We start from the raw sequence: 20323 nt of genomic DNA on the forward strand, positions 1-20323 counted from the left end.
GACAAAAGAGAATGTAAAATTGTTTGGTGGATTCGAGGAAGTGACAGCTGACCTACACAAATTTTGCAACTAGCCGAAAATTGAAACAAAACGTCACTGGTTGTGTAGCTTATCCCGTTCGATCAATCAGAATAACGAAATTCAAAATTCTCTAAGTTGAGGATCGATCCAACTTACCAGGTGATTAGACAAATAAGACGAACGGTTACTATGGGATCTCTTTGTTGCTCTTTCCTTTCGTTTGCTATAGCATTTTCTGAGAAACCACTCTCGAGTACCAAGAGATCGAGAGACACTCTTGGAAGCAGATATGAAGAAGTTTCCTCGATTTGTTGATGATTGTTCCTTTTTCGTTTTTAAAAAAAAAAAAAATAGAAAAATATATATCAGAGAAAAAAAAAAGAAAAATATATATCAGAGCCAGGTTTCGATCCTGGGACCTGTGGGTTATGGGCCCACCACGCTTCCGCTGCGCCACTCTGATATTTGTTGATTGTTCTTTTCATTCCAACTATTTTTTTAAAAAAAAAATTATGGAACTCATTCCTCAATTTCCAGTCACAGAAGAACTACCCAGCCCAATAGTCTCTAAAGCTGATTTAACGGCCCACGTAAAAATTGAGAATCATTTCTTGGCCGATCACATTTACATTACTATTACAAAATATTTTTGGTAATTAATAATAAAAACCCTAGCATTTTAGGTACATTACAAGAGAAATATGGGATTAAACAAATTTTATCTGTTTGAGATTCTCCTCTTTTTTTTAATCACTGCTCCTTAACTCCTTTTTTGGCCACCCCGAATAAGATTATTCTACAATAAAAACTCATCGAAGGATACGAATATCCTACTTAAAAAGGACATATACAAAACACATGAAACTGTAGTAAAGGATAGAACAGACCTTATCATATGGAAAAGTTAGAAAATTTTCGTGCATTATAATGGCAAAGCTTGAACCAACTTATTAGAAATGTTCTACAAAACTTCACTATATATATAAAGTATACGATTCTTTTTATTATAAGAAAACTAATCATCGTTTCCTTTTCAACAACAATACAATAACCTTACTCCATGTCCTCTTCTTTTATTTTGACAAATTCAACAGTTTGCACATAAAATTCAAAATATGCAGTGTACTATACTAGTATATGAAAAAGAGTTGGGTCCCACAAAGGAGAAATTGTAGGAAAAGAACAGAACCGGTCAATGCGGGGAGCTTAAGACTTCCGTCAGGGTTTCAGACTGATGCAACCAGACCAACTCTCTGTTACTGCCTTTCGTATACTCCTCCTCACGCGCCAACCTTTGGTGGTATTCTTCATGCGCTTTCGTTTCTTCTTCCTTCCTTATTTGTCTATGCGTAGTCTAACACGCGCTCGAGGTCAAAACCAGACTGCTGGGTTATTCATTTGTTTGTTTGATGACAAAGCCACTCGAGTCTTACACACGGCACGTGCGCACGTGACTCCTAAATCTCTTCTTCCTATATATTCTCTTTGTCGTGCCTCTCCCCCACCCTTAATCTGCGTGCGTGTCACACAGAAGTAAGTAAAGTATGAATCTTGGTCCAAAACCAAATCCCATGTTTGACGACAACCAAAATGAAAGGCTTTTTCCCAACGTATCACTATGGTTGCATATATATATAAAATAATACTCCATGTCTTTTTAGTGAGGAAAAATGTCGACTGATTAATTATGGTCACTACTGTAATTGCATCTTTAATCATAACAACAACAGTTTATCCACTCCAAAACCATATGATTATTTCTCTTTGAGGAAAGCAATATTAACTAGTATTAAAAAGAAATCTACGGTTGATGATTGGATTCATTTTTTAAAAAGCGAATTATAATGATTTTTCCAGGAAGATTTTTACGTATCTTTGACTTTCTTGGCTTAAGAGATTAAAACTTTTTCATGCAAAAAAAACTTTAACCTTGTGTTCAATTGGTTCTCTAATATTTTAATCATATATGTATAATATATTGTTGACTATACCAAACCCCAAGAAATTCGTATCCTATTGCCACAAGATTGTAAGTTTTTACGTACCAACAAAATATTCAGAACTAAAATAACACATTATTGAGTGAGTCGACAAACAGTAAATGTTGGTTTGGCATTCAGATAATTAGTCTAAATTAAAAAAAAAAAAATCGAAAAAAAAAGAAAATTTTAACTTAAAAGAGTCCATGAGAAGCTTGAGCAAGGAAGGCAGCAAAGAAAAACTAGAAGGCCAAAAGCTAGAGGAAAAATATCTATATACATACAGATAACACACATCGACATATTTATATAGATGGTGGGCTCAGAACATCATCATCATCATCAACATCATCATCAAAACCATCAGCAGCAGCAACAAAGGAGCAAAGAAGCTTTAGGGATGGTGGCTCTCCACGAGGCCCTAAGAACCGTTTGTCTCAACACCGACTGGACTTACTCTGTCTTCTGGTCGATCCGTCCCCGTCCGTACGTATCTCTCTCCTTCTCTCTTTTACTCTATACAACATATATATCGGTCTTTCTCTCTCTCTCTCCCTCTCTCTCTATCTCTCCTCAAACCGATGTCTTTTTTTGTTCTTCAGGAGAGTTCGAGGCGGTGGCAACGGCTGCAAAGTTGGCGACGACAATGGAAGCTTGTAAGTTACACTTTTTTACAAAAAAAAAAATTAGGTTACCCATATATGTAGTCAAGACCTTAACCTACTTTAGTTTAGTCTTTATGAAACATGGTTAAAGAAAGTCAACATTTTCCCCTATGGTTTATCACTTTACCGTATAGTAGTCACCGGAAACTTTCCTCGGAAAGAAACTAGTTAGACAGACTATTTATTAGTACTCTATAGGCTTGAAAAAAAATCCAAAATAATTACAAAAGTTGCATGAACATCCTAGACATGATCATGATCACGTAGCTATGAGATGAGACTAGATCTAATCTACCTTTCAATTATAAGTTATGATCTGTTCAATAAATAAATAAAAAAACAAGTTATAAATCATGATCTGGTGGAAAAAAACATCAAGTCATCAACGTTAGATGATCTTGTCGAATAACCATAGTATCCATTTATTTATCATAATTAATGATTTGTTTGTGGTGAGTAGAGATAGATTTACAGATACACTATATGCATTATTGACATATTGATATACAGGATGTTGATGTGGGAAGATGGATACTGCAGAGGAAGAGGAGGAACAGAAGGCTGCTATGGAGACATGGAAGGGGAAGATCCTGTTCGTAAATCTTTCAGCAAGATGTCAATTCAGTTATATAATTATGGCGAAGGGTGGGTACTTGGTAGGTCCTTAATTACTTTTTATTATCGTGTCTGTGTGCATGAATATATATAACTCCTGACCTTAAAATGCAAATTAGCCGAAAATAGAAACTATATATCTTCCTTTTCTTTCTGGGGTTTGCAACATATATACTTCTTGCCAACAGGTTAATGGGGAAGGTTGCTTCTGACAAATGCCATAAATGGGTTTTCAAGGAACAAACTGAATCTGAATCTAATGCCTCTAGTTACTGGCAAAGCTCATTTGATGCTGTAAGTTTTTTGTTTACAGGATCAATGACACATTCATTTCTAAAAGATTTTACTGCAATACTGAAATCTATCTCTTGAAAATGTAGATTCCTTCAGAGTGGAATGATCAGTTCGAATCTGGGATTCAGGTATAGTAAAGAACAATAACCATATATGAGAATGTGCTTGACTTCCTTGTTTCTCAAGTAACCTTTCTAATCTCTTCTTATTGCATCTACAGACCATAGCTGTCATTCAAGCTGGACATGGCCTTTTACAACTTGGTTCTTGCAAGATTGTAAGTTTTCACAGTAAATTAGTTTTCTCACTTGGGATCTTTCGGTTATGTTCTCTAAACGGGCTGGTATTATTACTCAGATACCTGAAGATCTGCACTTTGTTCTTCGGATGAGGCACACGTTCGAATCACTCGGCTACCAATCCGGCTTTTACCTCTCTCAGCTCTTCTCCGCAAACCGAACCACTTCGTCTTCAAACACATCGCTCATGGGCTCAAACCACCCTATACTTCCTCCACAGACTCAACCATTACAACCCTCTCTTCCTCACTACAGCTGGAGCGGTACAAGCCAACGACCAATGATGGCTCAAACCTCTTTGCCTAACTACCAGCCTCACATGCCTTTTCCAGTAATGCCACACTCAAACAAAGAACAAGACCCCGACGTGAAATGGCCCACGGGACTATCTTTCTTCAATGCATTGACTAACAATGTCAACGCTAAGCTTCTGTTTGACTCAGAGGGGTTAGGTGACAAAACAGACCACCAGAGCCACCAAAACCAGAGCCAGGAACAGAGCAATTCTGAGAGTCAAGCGAATCCGAGCGAGTTCTTGAGCCTTGATAGTCACCACCGAAACATGAGTTTCTTGGAGTGATGGTCTTCGTGTCTGACCTTCGTAAGAACTTAGTTTGCTTCTGTTTCTGTGTCTCTTGTTTGTTGTTTGGATCGTTTCTCATCACTTCTGTTAAACATAGTCAATCTACTCTCACTCTCTCTCTTTTTCCGTCGCTCTACTCTCTTTTTTTCTTTGTTTTCAACCTTTTAGCATTTTTCTTCCCTTAAAACTTTTCTAGACCCTTCATTTACGGCATAAGTTTTGTTCTAAAAATAAATTATAACAATTTCAAATCACCAAGTTCTTTTTTTTTTGTTGAAAATATATTTTAACATCGCAATTGTATTTTTAAATTTACTATACATAAATCTGTTTGTTCTTGTAATTCATGAAAGATAGTTGAAGGTACTTAAATTGTATTTTTAGATACAGAATCGCCAAAAACCCACAAGCCAATATAGTTTTTTACTATTGAATGAACAATCATATTTGTTTCATATATAACCACGTCACCACTCATCATTTCACAAGTCTCAAGCTCCTTCCAATGCATGACACTCTCTACAAGCAAAAATCGCCGCCATTAATATTCTTCTCCACAGCTTCATCACCCTACTCCCCCTGCTCACCCCCGTCTTCTTCCTCACCCTCGTCACCTTCTTCTTCCGCCCACCAACCCTTATCCCTCCACTCATTTTCACCGGCACGGGAGTTATATATTGCCACCGCTGCGATGAATACGACCTGTAAAGAGACGCAGTCACAATCTCCGTCGCTTTCGTCCTTGTCGAATTCACGGTTTTGCCACATTTACTACTCGGAGGTTTTATATCCAACGGCTTGTTGTGAATGTGAGTAATGGCACTGGCACTGTTGTTGTTGCTACCGACGTTGCAACTGCTCGTTCTCGGAGAGTGAGAAGCTGAGCTGCTATTACTACCGAAACTACTCCTGCTGTTCGTGCTATTGCTCCGGGATGAGATTGACCGCTTTGTATAAATACTGCTGGCCGCAGGGAAAGCGTGTGGCAAGAGACGGCCGTTGAAGAAGAGATGATCGGCTGGAGAATTCTCATCGAACGAGTCTTGCGAAGGAGAAGATGGAGTCAACGATCCGAATTCAAACTCCGGCGGCGACTCGTCAGTGTCTGTCGTTTTCCGATGATTCACCATTTTTTTGATACTTTGATTTATGTGGTTCGTCTACTTCGTTTAAATAGAGAGGAGGACACGTGGCCAAATATGTACGGAAGTCTTGAGGAGGGAGCCAAATAAAACTTGCCAGCTCAGCGTTTGAATACACGTGGCAAAGTGAAATGATTGTGTTTTGTAAATTGTGTCGATGGTCGACCGGATCACGGATTAATTTAGGAATCAAACTTCTAAGTTAACACTCATTTTTATTAAAAAATCTTGTGCTTTACCTTGTTGCATTGTAATTCATGTCGTACAAACTATTTCTAATTTTATAAAATTTCTCTGCTATATGTTGTAGCTCACATGTTTTACGCTGGGGACACAAGTCTCCCAAAGATACGCTTTGGGCTAAAGCAAAAGCAACAATGGCTTTTATATACAAAACCTTATCAAACGAGCTTATTATTACTAAAAGATGGAAAGATTCTCTGTTGCTAATCTAACAATTTAGAGATTAAAAATATCCAAAAGTAATTTTAAAATAAGAAGAAATTAAAACACACAATATCAACAAATTTTAAAAGACAAAGAATTCGCACTATGGCTTTTGTCTCCCATTGGCCCATTTTCAAGTGACGCTTTACACTTTAAGGACCCGTACCTTAAGGGAAACACCTATCATCATTAATCTCAGTGCTAATCATATTTAATGTCTCATCTACTAAACTAGTGGAGAGTGCTCATCTTATTTAATTCTAATTTGCTTTTTAACACATAATTAATTGCCTTTAACTAAACATTTGGAAGTAAGCCCATCATCGTTATGGGCTTCAATCGGCCCGTTTATCAACATTTTTGTCCGTTTGTTAATAAAAAAATGGAAAGAAGAGTCATTAGGTGGCGCGAAGACGTCAGACATCGCCGCAAAGGAAGCGGCGGTGGAAGCTGACATGCAACATCGTGCTCGTGTCATTCTCTTCTTCTCTCTCCCTCTCTCGATTCGTCTGCATTTTCGTCTGTTCTTCATTATAGCATAATCATACATACAGATTCTTATATTATATAAAATCGTCTCTTCATCTTTAAAACCATGACCGGTAAAGATATTCTCCACAAGATGAAAGAATCCGTAAAGGTATCGTTTTTAATTTCATCTCTTCCCAATGTTTACTTTAGCAATCGCTTTTGGCCACTTAATATGCGGATCGGGTATTTGGTAGAACTGGTTCTTATAGATTCAGATATATAATATACTTGTTGGAATCTAAGATACCTCAGTTGTGACAATTGGCTGTTTTGATTGTAACCTTTTGGTGTAGGAGAAAGTTGGGCTTGGTGCTTCATCTGCAGATTCAGGGAAAGGTAAGAGCAAGATGTCAAAGCAGATCACACATGGATTTCATTTGGTGAAAGGGAAAGCATTTCACGAGATGGAGGATTATGTTGTTGCTAAATTCAAGGAAGTTGATGATAATGAGCTTGGTTTGTTTGCTATCTTCGATGGCCATCTTAGCCACGAGATTCCTGACTACTTGTGCTCCCATTTGTTTGAGAACATCTTGAAAGAGGTAATGGGAGTTTATAATCTCTCTACACACTGTGCTTGGAAGTCAGGTATTATGGAGTTTGATGTTTTCTTTTTTTTTGGTTTTGATTGGGAAGCCTAATTTCTGGAAAGAGCCTGAGGTAGCTATAAAGAAAGCTTATTATATTACGGATACGACGATTCTAGACAAGGCAGCTGATTTAGGGAAAGGTGGTTCTACTGCTGTGACTGCGATATTGATCAATTGCCAGAAGCTTGTGGTTGCTAATGTTGGAGACTCTCGAGCTGTTATTTGCAAAGATGGTGTTGCAAAGCCACTCTCTGTTGATCATGAGCCCAATTTGGAGAAGCAGGAAATTGAGAACAGAGGCGGATTCGTTTCTAACTTTCCTGGTATCTAAATAATTCAGTTACATTTTATGCAAATGTGTTATGATTTTGTTGTTGGATATGCTTGAGTGAGTCTTGATTTGTATTGAACCTATTTCAGGGGATGTTCCTCGAGTTGATGGTCAACTAGCTGTGGCAAGGGCATTTGGTGACAAGAGTTTAAAGATGCATTTGAGTTCGGAACCATATGTTACGGTGGAGATAATTAACGATGATGCAGAGTTTCTTATCTTAGCAAGTGATGGACTCTGGAAGGTTTTGATTTACCGTTATCTGATTATTTCAACAACTTACTTGTATGGTCGCTGATTATTTCAAAACTCAATAGGTCATGTCAAACCAAGAAGCTGTTGACTCGATTAAGGGGATAAAAGATGCCAAGTCTGCAGCTAAGCACCTCGCAGAAGAGGCTGTTGCAAGGAAAAGCTCAGATGATATCTCAGTCGTTGTCGTGAAATTTCAGTGACCATTAGCTCTCGGTTAGTCTTCTCTTCTCTCATTTTGGCCTTTTCAATTAGCTTTAGTCATATAAATGATCAAGTGAAGACTTTGAGAGTAAAAACCATATCATAGTTGATAGTTATAGCTTCAAAAACATACAGTACATGAAACACGATCACTAAACATTATTAGACGCATGAGTATGCCTAGGTCTTTTAGATTTGCTGACAGACATCCATTACAGGACAACATAGAGGGAACCAGAGGGATGTAGTTATATATTGGTGTAGGATTTGATACCATTGACTCGCTTATCTTGACATGGTTAGATGCCATTATTTGGATACCAAAATAGAGCATAAGTAGATGACAGAAGAGAGGGAGCGGGAGGGTTTATCTGATCTGTGGTCGCTTGAATGATGCGTTGGTCATTGGAAGTTTCATCTCCACCCTGTTTCTTTCTTGAGTCTGGATCAGTTGACTACTAAACCCTCTCCGGCCTGAACCTTCTCCATAAATGTCACCAGAAATCTTCCTCCTCCTCTCATTGTGTCCAGCTAAGCGCCTCCTGCAACTTCTTTTAGCTTCATCAAACTCTGGTAGCTCATGAAACCTGCTCAAAACTCCCAAAACCATTAGAATTGAGAACAAACCTCTTCCTGATCATTTTTATAAAGTAATAGTGAAGGGAAGAATGGTACCTGCTGCATTGTTGACAAAAGCGCTGCCTGACGCCTGTAACAGTTGCAGCAGATGCCTTTGCATGAACTTCACAAACTCTGTGTCTGCGGTAATACTGCTTGGCCTCAGTCAAATTAGCAGTGCACCTATCGACCTGGCACAGTCGAGATGGAAGACGGTCGGTGCTAGGTACTCTAACTCTCTCCATCACACGCTTCCTTTTGTCTTCAACTCCCCCATCTTCCTCTTCTCCATCCGTACCATTCTCCATTTCTTCTTCATCAAGGTTGGAGACTGTAACCTTGTCTTTCAAGTAACCTCGTCGTTGTGCTCTCTGACCCTCCATCTTCTGGTTAAGCTTTAAAAAGTTGTAGTCTTATGAAATGGTGGTGAAAGTCTAGTTAGGACTAAGTAATGTTGAGGGATGGGCTTGTGGTTGGAATAATGAATTTTTTGAAGTGTTTAAAAAGGGGAGAAAAGTCGGGAGATGGACCACTGTGTCCTTGTATGCTTCTCTGGTGGAATAAGTACATGATTACGTGATGTGTTTGCTCCCCAAAAAAGAAGAATAGAGTAATGGGGTTTAGTTTGAAATTATACAAGTGAAAAATTTCTGCTAACTGCTTTGGTTTCTTCTGGTGCACTTAATAGTTGGTACAAAATTGGAGCTGTATATTGTACTTCCGCTTTAATATTTGACTTTTAATTCGAATTTCTTATTGAAACTGGGGACCCTTTTGTTTGGAACATTGATGTCCTTCTAGGTAATTAAGATGATCCTTATTGACCAGTGCAACTGTAGACATATAGTACAATGAAGACGAGCTGGAAAATCATAATTTACGCATGGTCTTCTCATCTAACTTTATAATATATCTCTAGAAACGGACAAATATCCTAATAAATGGTGACATCCTTTGTCGATGTAGACTATCCTCATCCTGCAACCCTAGTGGCCATCTATTGTTGGACCCATCTGGACTATAGGCATTTAAGGTTAGGATTAGAGGTAAAATGGTTATGTTCAGTTTAAACTTTTTATTACATGCTGGTTTGTAATCTGGTTTTAATTCGCCTTGTCTCTGATATTTGATGCTGGCAGCATGAATATCGTCTGTTCTGGACCATAGCATAGGAATGCATTTTTAGTTGATGCTTTTACACTTTTTTCTTTCTTTCTTTCGGGTGTTGGGTGTTTATTAGTATCACCTGCAAAGATTCTATTTTGTTGGAGTGGAAAATCAGAGATTAAAAAGTAAACAGTGAGGTCACTTTAGCTATAAGGAGTCAATGCAATATGACACTTGGAACAATTCTTGATAGAGAGCTTTGATGTTTAAGGTTTAAAGTTTAGCTGCTCGAAAGAGATCTTCTTCACATAATAATAACCATGCATAAAAGTAACAATATCCTTCACTTTTTAACCTTGCTTTGTTTTTGCTTTGATAGGAGAAGAGAATAATAACAAGTATGGGCGTTCCTTCTGTAAGATGCAATCATCACCACTTCTGCTTTACTCGTCTTCCCTTTTTCTTTTTTTTTGACAATCAAATAGTGAAAACTTTTTTTTCTTTCTTTTTTGTAACTTTTTTATTATACATTACAGCAGTGTAAGAAAGAGGAATAGTTAGAATTAGTGGGTAGTGAAAGAGACAGGTCATAAAAGGTTTCACATGCCAAACTGTACTCATGTCTTGAGTCTATGACATGAGCTTTTGGGTTTGTTTTTACCGTAACAGAATAAATATCGCCCCTTTCTTCTCACATCTTCCTTCGATGTTCCTTCATTATGAAATTATATTGTTTCTAGCAACATAAAAGTAAAAGAATATGCTATAGTTTAAGGATTTGATTTTGCTTTCGTTATGTATATTTTTGTTTGTGTGGGCAAGAAGTGATTCTCTTAAAATCGTGTAAAGAACAAAGTGAACAAACCTTAGAATATGATAAGTTTCTGCTCGTCTCCTTCTGCTCGGTGCCAATTTCAAATTTTGCTCCTAAATCCTAATAAAGAAACAGAATCAAAACGCGAACTTAAAAAAAGAAAAGAAAAATAGATGCTATTGTATAATCGAGCAAGTGGAGAATATATTTATCCAGTCTTGGCCAGCTTTCGCATTTGTCACACTTAACGTAAGGAAACAAAACGCACGTACCTTTCCTTAAGCCACTACTAATTAACACCAAATATCAGAGATGCCTCCTCTCGTTTTCGGTTCCACTTGTCCCCTACAGAACCAAAGAGCATCAGTTCTGTTTATTTGTGTCAAAGATGCTACAATCTAGATAGGCATGATAATATATATCATAGTTATAAATAACTGAAAAATAAAAAAGGAACTCAGATTGAATCATGATAGGGTTTGTAAACAAAACCAAATGATATAGTTAACAGTTCTTATTTTGTGTGTGTATATATACCGATTCACAATACCTAGACTGTTTTCAGACAGAGAAATTGAACTACTTGTTTTAGTAAATAGTAGCACACGATTTGTGTCTGATCTGCTAGAGCGCGATTTTGAGCCGAGATAATTTGTCCCTCTCCATTTACAGGAATTTTCAACGAAACCAGCTTTAAATATTGCCGATGTGATATACCCTACGGACTATGCGACCCAGCTGTGTTCAGTCCCAACCCCACAACCAAAATTCGTAGACATTCGTCAATCTACACACTTAAGTGTAAGCTTATCTTATATCAGTTTTTGCATGTAATCACTTCATATATTTTATTCTCCTTAATTTCACGAGAAAAAATATCTAGGAGAATATGTTTGTGGGCATACATAATTTTAGAAGATAGTTATCATATAAAGATGGTTCGGAGCGGTTGTTTATTTTGCATTAGTTCAACCTAGAGATAAAAACAAATAGTAATGAAATCTACCCCACGGTCCATTCATAAACCTTGAACCACGAGCAACCTCTCATTGAAACAACAACAATGCAAAAAACAAAACAAAAAACGATAGAAACCCCAAAACACTAGCTTAGGGTGACTTAACTTCGCCGCCAGTTTGCTGATGTAGATCCTCCACACCTCTATACTCCGTCGTATCAACAGGCTGTTGCACATCCTTCAACTCCACCGCCACCTTATCCTCTTGAATCCTGCCGTGAACATCATCATCATCGCCCGCAACCGCATCGCTAATGTTTTGACCCATTTCCTTCGCCGCTTTCCACGCACCTTCCATCGTATCTTTCATGTTATCTCCGGCATTGATTGCTGCGTCGGTTGCTTTCTTTACTCCTTCCTTTGCCTTGTCCGATACGTAACTCGCCGTGGACTTATCGTCGTTTGCATTGTTCGAGCCTTGACCATAGTGTGTAGTAGTACCCTATATAGAAATAAATCATTCATTTATCAGCCCTAGTATCAATTAAATACTTAACTAACAAAATGTTACACTCTTATCCAAAAATATTGGAAAAAATAATAATTAATAATCTGAATGAATTATATAAACCTTATAGACATACGTACCTGCTTAAATCCGGTTGAGAAGCAGTTGATTCCGGTTGTAGCTTGTCGGATAACATAACCGGAGAAATGTCCCCCCGGAGTACTTGAAACATTCACCGCCGTGAGTCTTTTCGCCAAAAACCTAGTCGCCATTATTAATTTTCCTCTTTAAGTTCTTGATTAGATATTAATCTGTTGCTTTCCCAAATTATCTCGCAGTTGTTTAAGAAGTAGTTAACGAAGAAGATCCAAAGGTTGCGGAAGTCAGTGGAATGGTGGAAGTATCAAGCCAACGACACGTGGACAAACTTACGACACGTTTCTCAGTTAACATCTCACTTCTCGACACGTGCTCAAAACGGTTCCCAAGTAAAAATCTTTATTATTTACTTTGTCGTTTTCATCTTTTGGCCCAGTTATAGCCAGGCCCAGTTATAGCCATTATGGGCCCATTATTGTTAAGGCCCAGCTTATGAAGCTTAGCTGGCAATGTCATCTACGATAGATGATCTATCTCTTTTTGATGATCATCTGGGAGCCGGCAACTCGGAGAAGTGAGAAGCAGAGAGAAAGTGAAAATGGCGGAGATAAAGTGTGTCGGAGTAGTGGGTGCTGGACAGATGGGCTCAGGAATTGCGCAACTCGCCGCCACGAACGGTCTCGAAGTTTGGCTAATGGACGCTGATCGTGATGCGCTCTCTCGAGCCACCGCAGCTATCTCCTCCTCCGTGAAACGTTTCGTCTCTAAAGGTCTAATCTCAAAGGCAAGATTTACTTTTTTGTACTCCTTTGGTATTTCATTCTCCACGGAACCAAACCAACTAACTGAGAGATCACCGTGTTAGCAAATATAATCCAATTCATAGCTTGTCCTGTTTTGCTTTTGATTGCTCTGTCACGCTTATTGGTTCCTAGGCTACTTCACTATCCTATGTCAGTTTTTTAAAATGTGTTTTTATGATAGTGTTCTAGTGTTAAAGACTTCAGAATACTTTGCAGGATTTAGGAAAAGTGAAAAGGTTGAAACTTTGTGGTAATCTCTATTAAGAAGACGTAGTGATTTTGTAATTTTCAGGAAGTTGGTGATGATGCTATGCGTCGTCTACGTTTCACACCCAACATTCAAGATTTGTCTTCTGCTGATATCATCGTTGAAGCCATTGTGGAGTCTGAAGAGATTAAGAAGAAGTTGTTCAAGGATCTAGATGGTTTAGCAAAGAGTTTTGCGATTTTAGCTTCTAATACAAGTTCTATCTCCATTACTCGTCTTGCCTCCGCAACAAAAAGACCTAGCCAGGTTCAAGTTTATATTTTTTTACTTCCTCTAACTAAAATTAATTATCTTATCTGTTGTTCATTAGTTTCAAGTCCGAATATTTTATACTTTCTCAAGTGGTTTTTTTTTAATATGTCGTCTATAGGTCATTGGAATGCACTTTATGAACCCTCCTCCAGTAATGAAACTGGTTGAGATCATTCGCGGTGCGGATACCTCAGAAGAGACTTTCATTGCTACAAAAGCCCTGGCTGAAAGGTTCGATGTTTCCTTGAAATAAACTTTTTTACATGTAACAAGTTTCTTGGGTTTGGTTACTGATGGAGTTTAGGTCAGGGGAGAGTTGAGAATAGAAGAAATAGATAGGTTTTATTAAGATAGTAAGCAAAACTGAAAGATAAAATAGAGCAGAGCTCTCCTAGAGAACTATGTTCTCTCCAAAACAAGACAAGCTTGTCCAACGGCGCAGCCGTCCAAAAGTTCTAGACCTAATTCTTAGATAATCGACTCTTTGCTAAAGAGAGCTCATATATAAAGACATCTCGTAAGACACAAGAAAGGAAATAATATAATCCTAGATTCCTAGAACCTAAAATAGAAATAGAAATAACTTTAGAATCACGTTCTCTATCAGTTACTCAGTGTAACTTACTAAATTGCTGATTCAGTTACTCTCTCCTGCAGATTTGGCAAGACAACAGTTTGCTCACAAGACTACGCAGGATTCGTTGTGAACCGGATTCTCATGCCGATGATCAATGAAGCCTTCCACACACTTTACACAGGGGTGGCTACAAAGGAAGACATTGACAGCGGAATGAAACACGGCACAAACCACCCGATGGGTCCCCTGGAGTTAGCGGACTTAATCGGTCTAGACGTGTGCTTGTCTGTATTGAATGTTCTGCATCAGGGACTTGGAGACGTAAAGTACACACCTTGTCCTCTTCTTGTTCAATACGTTGACGCTGGAAGGTTAGGAAGAAAACGAGGAGTCGGAGTTTATGATTACCGTAATAAAGCTACACAAAATCTATCTCCTCGGCTCTGAGAAAGCAAAGTCAACAAGATAAAGTAAAGACATGTTTAGCTCTTAAGACAAGAACAGTTTAATGCTTTGTGGGTTGTGTCTGGATTCTCTCTTTGTTTCTCGGTAGATATGTGAAGTTTACCCGGTCAGCGACCTTGTGTAGTAATCTTGACATGTACTTTAAAAACTAGCTTCAACAAATCAATAAACATCGTTGTTATCACGTTGTTTTCTACTACTAATAAATAACTTAAGTGAAACTTTTTCTTTATAACTCTTTTGTTTCAAATTAAAATTCTTAGCTTAATGTTGTCTTGGTTTTGACTTATAAGTAAATCATCAGCAGAATCGCTACATGAAATGTTCTCCGAGACAATCTCTTTTGGTTTGATTAAATCAATATATCAAAATTCAGACATTGTTTTCTTCAAATCAAATAACCAGAAAAAAAAAAAAAAGTGTAAATTCAACAGCAAAAGGACAAGAGAATCTTGGTCAAGGTTATCAAACTTATCATCGATGACGAAGAAATTTAAAGAGATAATGATTAAAACCATTAGGTGATGATAACTTTTATAAAATTTGATGATGCAAAGAATAAACCCAGTCAAATAGCAAAAGACAAATCTCTGTTGACGAAAACAAAAATAGCAAAAGACAAATCCCTTGCACATTATTATTAGGGATTACTCTCTTAATCCAAACTTCAACGGTAACTCCGCTATACTAACTTATAAGTTATAACCATGCATTATTAATCTTTAGTAAATTTAATTATCTTTTGAAATTGTAGTATACTTTAAGTTACTCGTTGTAATCTTATCATTATCTTTGTTTATTTATTTCGAAGCTTAATTAACACATTTTACTAGTATATTTTATAATGGTAATAAGCTGAAGCAATAGTAATAAAGATATTTAAAAGCAGAGCAAAGTTATTATAAAAAAAAAAAAGCGAAAATTACAATCGCAGTAAATTTTTTTATAAACAGTCTCTCAGTCTACTTCTCCGGCGATACTCTCGGAGAAGTCACCGGAAACAGAGGGAGAAGCTGCGGCTCTGATTCTCTCGGAGTTGAAATCGGAGACTGGTGCAGGTAATAACCCTTGTCAGCGATAGCTCTCTCTTCCTCAGATAATGGCGACATCCTGTCAAAAGGGTCGCCGTCGTTTCCGCTGTTCCCCTGCTTTAACGGCGTCACGGGACTGTTAAGTGCAAGCTTGGGGAAATCAAGACAGCTAGGCGACAAATTGCTCGGCGAGAATCTTGGACTCCGGGAGCCTGAGCCACCACCACCGATCATGAGTGTGTTAATCATGAGACTGTTCTTGATGAGGTTGTTGTTGTTAAATCCGCCGTGCGATCTCCTCTCGTAAAGTTTGTGACCACCAGAATGTTTCTTCGGCTGTACGGTTTTGACCGGTGGAATCACGAAGTTACCCTTGCCCGAAGGAGTCGTCGGAGGACGTGAAGAGTCTGGAGATCTCGGGGAAGAGCTTCCCGTGAGCATCTGTACGACTTGTTTGAAAGAAGATGTGTCCGCTTGAACAAAAGTTGTTGGGTAATGATCAGATCTAGTTACGATGTGATGATGATGTAAAGATCCATAGATAATGGAAGATGAAGCTGATGATGAGGAAGAAGATGGTGGGTTTGTTGAAGTCTCCATTGATGTGGGAAGCTTCTTGATTCTAATGGTTTCCTCTAGAACTCCATTAGACTATGGCTCTTCTCTTTGTCTGTTCGAATTGGAAAACTCTGTGTGACTTTTGAGTGAAAGAGAAGATGAAATTGGAGGTCTGGAGGTCTTCTCTTCTTGAGGTTTTGGGATTATAAAAGAAGTTGGATTGGTTATTTTATTTAATACTGGAATCTTTCTTTATGCTAAGAAATTAAAACTATTAAATGTTTATAGAAATAAATATAGAGACAATAAAAGTTGACATGAGGATTTGTGCCCAGGGAATCAAAAGACGTTTTCATTAGGCAATTTTTAATTTCTTACTTTGAATTTGTCTGCCATATATAGTGTATAAAGGAAGAAATTGCTATGCAACTTTGTTTTTATTAGGCTCTAAATTGATATTGAATTCTAGAATTTTACACACTATTCAGAGAATGCTTGCATACCTTATCGAACAACAAATTATATTTGATACTTTAGTTTTAAAAACTAGTACACAGTACAACATAATTGCTTTCTCGAAAATAAATAATTCATATATATTGCTCCTTTTCTGCTATGCTAAAGTGAAATTATCAAAGTCATATCTTTATGAGTTTTTGTGCATGCATACACCTATACACATCTGAATATGTATATATAGATTTATCGTATCTCGGTCTCCTATAGCTTTTTCATATCCAGGGAAATGTTCTAAATACCAATCAAACTCGTACACTTGGCTATTTTGTGTTTACATATGATGTGTGTGACATCGACGTATCAAATTTTCATTTGTGATGATAAAATAAAGAAACTTCGAATTCTTTGGCTCAGTGGACTATATATATGTGCCATATTACACATACTTTCTCAGGAAAAAAAAAAAGAAATCACGTAGATAATCCTCTATAGAGAGAGTACAAACTTCCATAACTTATAATCACAAGAAAAAATAGAGGTATATTATACAATAAACCAAATATATAATGAACTAGTCGAAGTTTGAATACGTACTATAATGCTAACTACGTGTATGAAACTATATACACATATATGTATACAATACAATTATTAATTTGGATTAGATTTATTTATGTCGTTATGACTCGTTCACAGAAGTAGACTTTGGTTAAACAAATTCAGAGAAAATTTCTTAGTTCATATTCGATTAGAATAAGTCTAGTCAATATATCTTTCCTAAAACTAACAAAGATCTTTTGTGCAAGTTTCAGTTTAAGGCTGGTTTTTTAAAGAAACGAAGAAAACTAGAAAAAGAAAGATGCGATAGGCGTGCATGTATTGAGCCGCAAACCCTAATGATGAAATTTTAAAATTAATAAGTCGTCTGACTATTGAGACACTTGTACGGCAGATATTGGTTTATTGCTCCTAGTTGAACGGGCAAATACTCCTATTAGTCTACTTCTACTAACTCTAATTAACTTCGGATTGGCCGGTCCAATTATCTATAGACTAAACAATTATTATATGTTATGTCCATAAGAACCATCGTATATGTCATGTTTGGTTACACTTTAGAAGTACACATGTTGCGATAGACTGATTTGGTTTCATCAGTGCAAACTTTTGTTCCTAAAAAAAACTTTTTCTCTTCTTTAATCTACATAATGAATTCTTGAGTTAAACTAATTACGTTGGTGACTAGCTATATAAAATTGCTCTTCTTCTTTTACTATTTTTCTTTGTCAAAAATCGTTCTTTAAGCTGATAAATATATTTATTTTGCTAAATTAATTGGTTCATACGACTATGTATGTAATGTAATACTTGGAATTTAGTGGACTGCCCATAGTAGGGAAACTATTGAGGATTTAAAATGGTAGTTAGATGTGGCTCAAGCGGATGATTCCATCTCTCCCTCTACAATCTCCGATTTACAGAATCGGTTACGTAAGGCTTATAGGGATGAAGAGATTCACTGGTTTCAAAAAAGTCGGAATAAATGGATGCGATTGGGGGATACTAATTCTAAGTATTTTCATGCCCAAACAAAGCAGCGACGAGCTCGTAATCGGATTACTGGTTTGTTTGATAATAATGATATCTGGTCCACCGAGGATGTGGATATTTGTCATACTGCGGTATCGTATTTCGAGGAACTGTTTACCTCAATTTACCCGAGCAATTTTGAGGAGGTTTTAGAAGAGGTCAACACGGTTGTGACAGAGGAGGAGAATGAGCGGCCACAGTACCCGCAATGGAGGCTGAGGTCAAGTCGGCCTTATTTATGATGTATCCGGATAAAGCCCCATGCCCAGACGGGATGACAGCTTTATTTTTCCAAAAAGCATGGAATATAGTAAAAACGGATCTTGTGGATTTGGTTAATAGGTTTCTTGCGGAGGGTGTTTTTGATAAGGGTTTAAATAGAACTCATATTTGCCTCATACCGAAAGTGGCCAAGCCAACTCGGATGACGGAATTGCGGCCGATTAGTCTTTGTAACGTGGGATATAAGGTTATCTCAAAGATTTTGTGTTAGCGGCTTAAGAAGGTTTTACCGGGTCTTATTTCTGAGACTCAGTCGGCTTTTGTCCCTGGTCGTTTGATCTCAGATAATATCCTCATTGCTCAGGAGATGTTTCATGGTTTGCGCAAAAACCCATCTTGTAAAGGGAAATTTATGGCTATAAAGACAGACATGAGCAAGGCATATGATAGGGTCGAATGAGATTTTGTTGCGGCGGTGTTACGGAAAATGGGGTTTGCAGAGTCATGGGTTTCGTGGATTATGTTTTGTGTCACTTCAGTTGAGTATAAAGTTCTTCTAAATGGACAACCGAATGGGTTGATAGTCCCACAAAGGGGATTACGGCAGGGCGACCCCTTATCCCCTTATCTGTTTATTTTATGCACAGAGGTTTTAGTTGCGAATGTACGGAAAGCAGAAAGGAATAAGCTTATTACAAGTATAAATGTGGTGAATAAATGCCCGCCTATTACGCATTTATTGTTTGCTGTTGACAGTCTATTTTTCTGTAAGGCGGACAAGGATCATTGTCGGGTTATTTTGGATATACTGAAGCAGTATGATTGTGTTTCGGGTCAACAAATTAATTTTTCTAAGTCCTCGGTACAGTTTGGCCATAAGATTGACGAGGCAACAAAGACAGAGTTGCAGGGTGTCCTCGGGATCACAACTTTGGGCGGTATGGGGTCTTACCTAGGTTTACCCGAGAGTTTGGGAGGGGCTAAGACAAAGATTTTCCCTTTTGTGCGAGATAGAATTCAGAGTCGGACGAGTAGTTGGACAGCAAACTTGCTTTCCAAAGGAGGCAGGGAAGTGATGATAAAATCAGTTGCTACTGATGTTCCGACGTTCGTGATGTCTTGTTTTCGGTTACCAAAAACAATTACATCAAAACTCACTAGTGCGGTGGCTAATTTTTGGTGGTGTAATAATGGTCAGTCGGGGTATCATTGGCTTGCCTGGGAAAAATTATGTGTCAGTAAATAACTAAGGGGCATGGTTTCAGGAATGTGGATGATTTTAATTCAGCCTTATTGGCTAAGCAGTTATGAGTTCTGATTGACGTTCCAGATTCACTGTTTGCTAGGGTTTTCAAAAGCAGATACTATAGGAATACGCACCCATTGGATCCAATTAGGTCATACTCTCCATCCTATGGATGGAGGAGTATATGTTCTGCTCGCTCTCTAGTTAATAAAAGGCTTATTAAACGGGTTGGTTTCGGGGACACCATTTCAATATGGTCAGATCCTTGGGTACCAGCTCAATTCCCGAGACCAGCTTTAAGTAAGGGCCTGTTACGGGACCCTTCTCTTCAAATGAATCAGTTAATTGATCGACAGACAAACACTTGGTGTATGGATATGCTCAATGAGCATTTTGATCCGCTAGATGTTGCTTTGATAGGGGCTATACCTCTAGGAGGTAACCAAAGGGATGACTCGTTCGGTTGACACTTTACAAAAACAGGGACGTATACAGTTAAATCAGGATATCATACGGCTCGTCTTGATGTACCACGGATTTTTTCGGCATCTAGTTGTGGTCCGGAAATAACCCCTCTTCTGGCTAGTGTTTGGCGGGTTCATTGCCCTCCAAAGATTCAACATTTTATGTGGCAGGTTTTTTCGGGGTGTATTTTGGTTTCGGTAAATATGGGACAACGTGGTATTGCTTGCGACTTAGGATGTGTACGGTGTGGTGCTGATGAGGAAACAATAAATCATGCTATTTTTGTTTGCCCCCGGCTTGACAGGTTTGGGCTTTGGCACACGTGCCAGT

General features: G+C 37.9%; 8 protein-coding genes and 1 non-coding gene across 9 annotated transcripts in view; 3 read left to right on the top strand and 6 right to left on the bottom strand.

Annotated features, from left to right (window-relative positions):
* Positions 1–359, bottom strand: part of LOC104745817 (serine/threonine-protein kinase 3-like) — an 8560-nt gene extending 8201 nt beyond the window's left edge. The window contains exon 1 of the mRNA XM_010467170.2: positions 178–359. The gene's annotated coding sequence lies outside the window, so the exon portion shown is untranslated. The remainder of the gene's footprint in view (positions 1–177) is intronic.
* Positions 413–484, bottom strand: TRNAM-CAU. Its single transcript has one exon. It is a non-coding gene; the product is annotated as a tRNA-Met (tRNA).
* LOC104745818 (transcription factor LHW-like) lies at positions 2147–4576 on the top strand. Its single transcript, XM_010467171.2, has 7 exons — positions 2147–2486; positions 2603–2656; positions 3176–3310; positions 3469–3574; positions 3661–3702; positions 3795–3851; positions 3932–4576. Exons 1-7 carry the CDS (start codon positions 2314–2316, stop codon positions 4451–4453), a joined length of 1089 nt encoding a protein of 362 aa, XP_010465473.1. The 5' UTR covers positions 2147–2313; the 3' UTR covers positions 4454–4576.
* Positions 4859–5586, bottom strand: LOC104745819. The gene has a single exon (XM_010467172.2). It carries the CDS (start codon positions 5584–5586, stop codon positions 4948–4950), a length of 639 nt encoding a protein of 212 aa, XP_010465474.1. The 3' UTR covers positions 4859–4947.
* On the top strand, positions 6454–10372 carry LOC104745821 (probable protein phosphatase 2C 39). Its single transcript, XM_010467174.2, has 6 exons — positions 6454–6685; positions 6870–7118; positions 7213–7489; positions 7587–7741; positions 7815–7965; positions 10058–10372. Exons 1-5 carry the CDS (start codon positions 6641–6643, stop codon positions 7950–7952), a joined length of 864 nt encoding a protein of 287 aa, XP_010465476.1. The 5' UTR covers positions 6454–6640; the 3' UTR covers positions 7953–7965; positions 10058–10372.
* LOC104745820 (squamosa promoter-binding-like protein 5) lies at positions 8041–10051 on the bottom strand. Its single transcript, XM_010467173.2, has 2 exons — positions 8629–10051; positions 8041–8540 (listed from the first exon to the last, which is right to left on the bottom strand). Exons 1-2 carry the CDS (start codon positions 8952–8954, stop codon positions 8321–8323), a joined length of 546 nt encoding a protein of 181 aa, XP_010465475.1. The 5' UTR covers positions 8955–10051; the 3' UTR covers positions 8041–8320.
* Positions 11415–12293, bottom strand: LOC104745823. Its single transcript, XM_010467175.1, has 2 exons — positions 12099–12293; positions 11415–11952 (listed from the first exon to the last, which is right to left on the bottom strand). Exons 1-2 carry the CDS (start codon positions 12228–12230, stop codon positions 11602–11604), a joined length of 483 nt encoding a protein of 160 aa, XP_010465477.1. The 5' UTR covers positions 12231–12293; the 3' UTR covers positions 11415–11601.
* Positions 12656–14608, top strand: LOC104745824 (3-hydroxybutyryl-CoA dehydrogenase-like). The gene is made up of 4 exons (XM_010467176.2): positions 12656–12841; positions 13153–13374; positions 13499–13611; positions 14038–14608. The coding sequence occupies exons 1-4, from the start codon at positions 12656–12658 to the stop codon at positions 14402–14404; spliced, it is 888 nt and encodes a 295-aa protein (XP_010465478.1). The 3' UTR covers positions 14405–14608.
* Positions 15239–16331, bottom strand: LOC104745825 (VQ motif-containing protein 19-like). Its single transcript, XM_010467177.2, has one exon. The coding sequence runs from the start codon at positions 16051–16053 to the stop codon at positions 15385–15387; it is 669 nt and encodes a 222-aa protein (XP_010465479.1). The 5' UTR covers positions 16054–16331; the 3' UTR covers positions 15239–15384.

The sequence above is a fragment of the Camelina sativa genome, chromosome 15 (assembly GCF_000633955.1).
Source record: "Camelina sativa cultivar DH55 chromosome 15, Cs, whole genome shotgun sequence".
In the NCBI taxonomy this organism is placed as follows: Eukaryota; Viridiplantae; Streptophyta; class Magnoliopsida; order Brassicales; family Brassicaceae; genus Camelina; species Camelina sativa.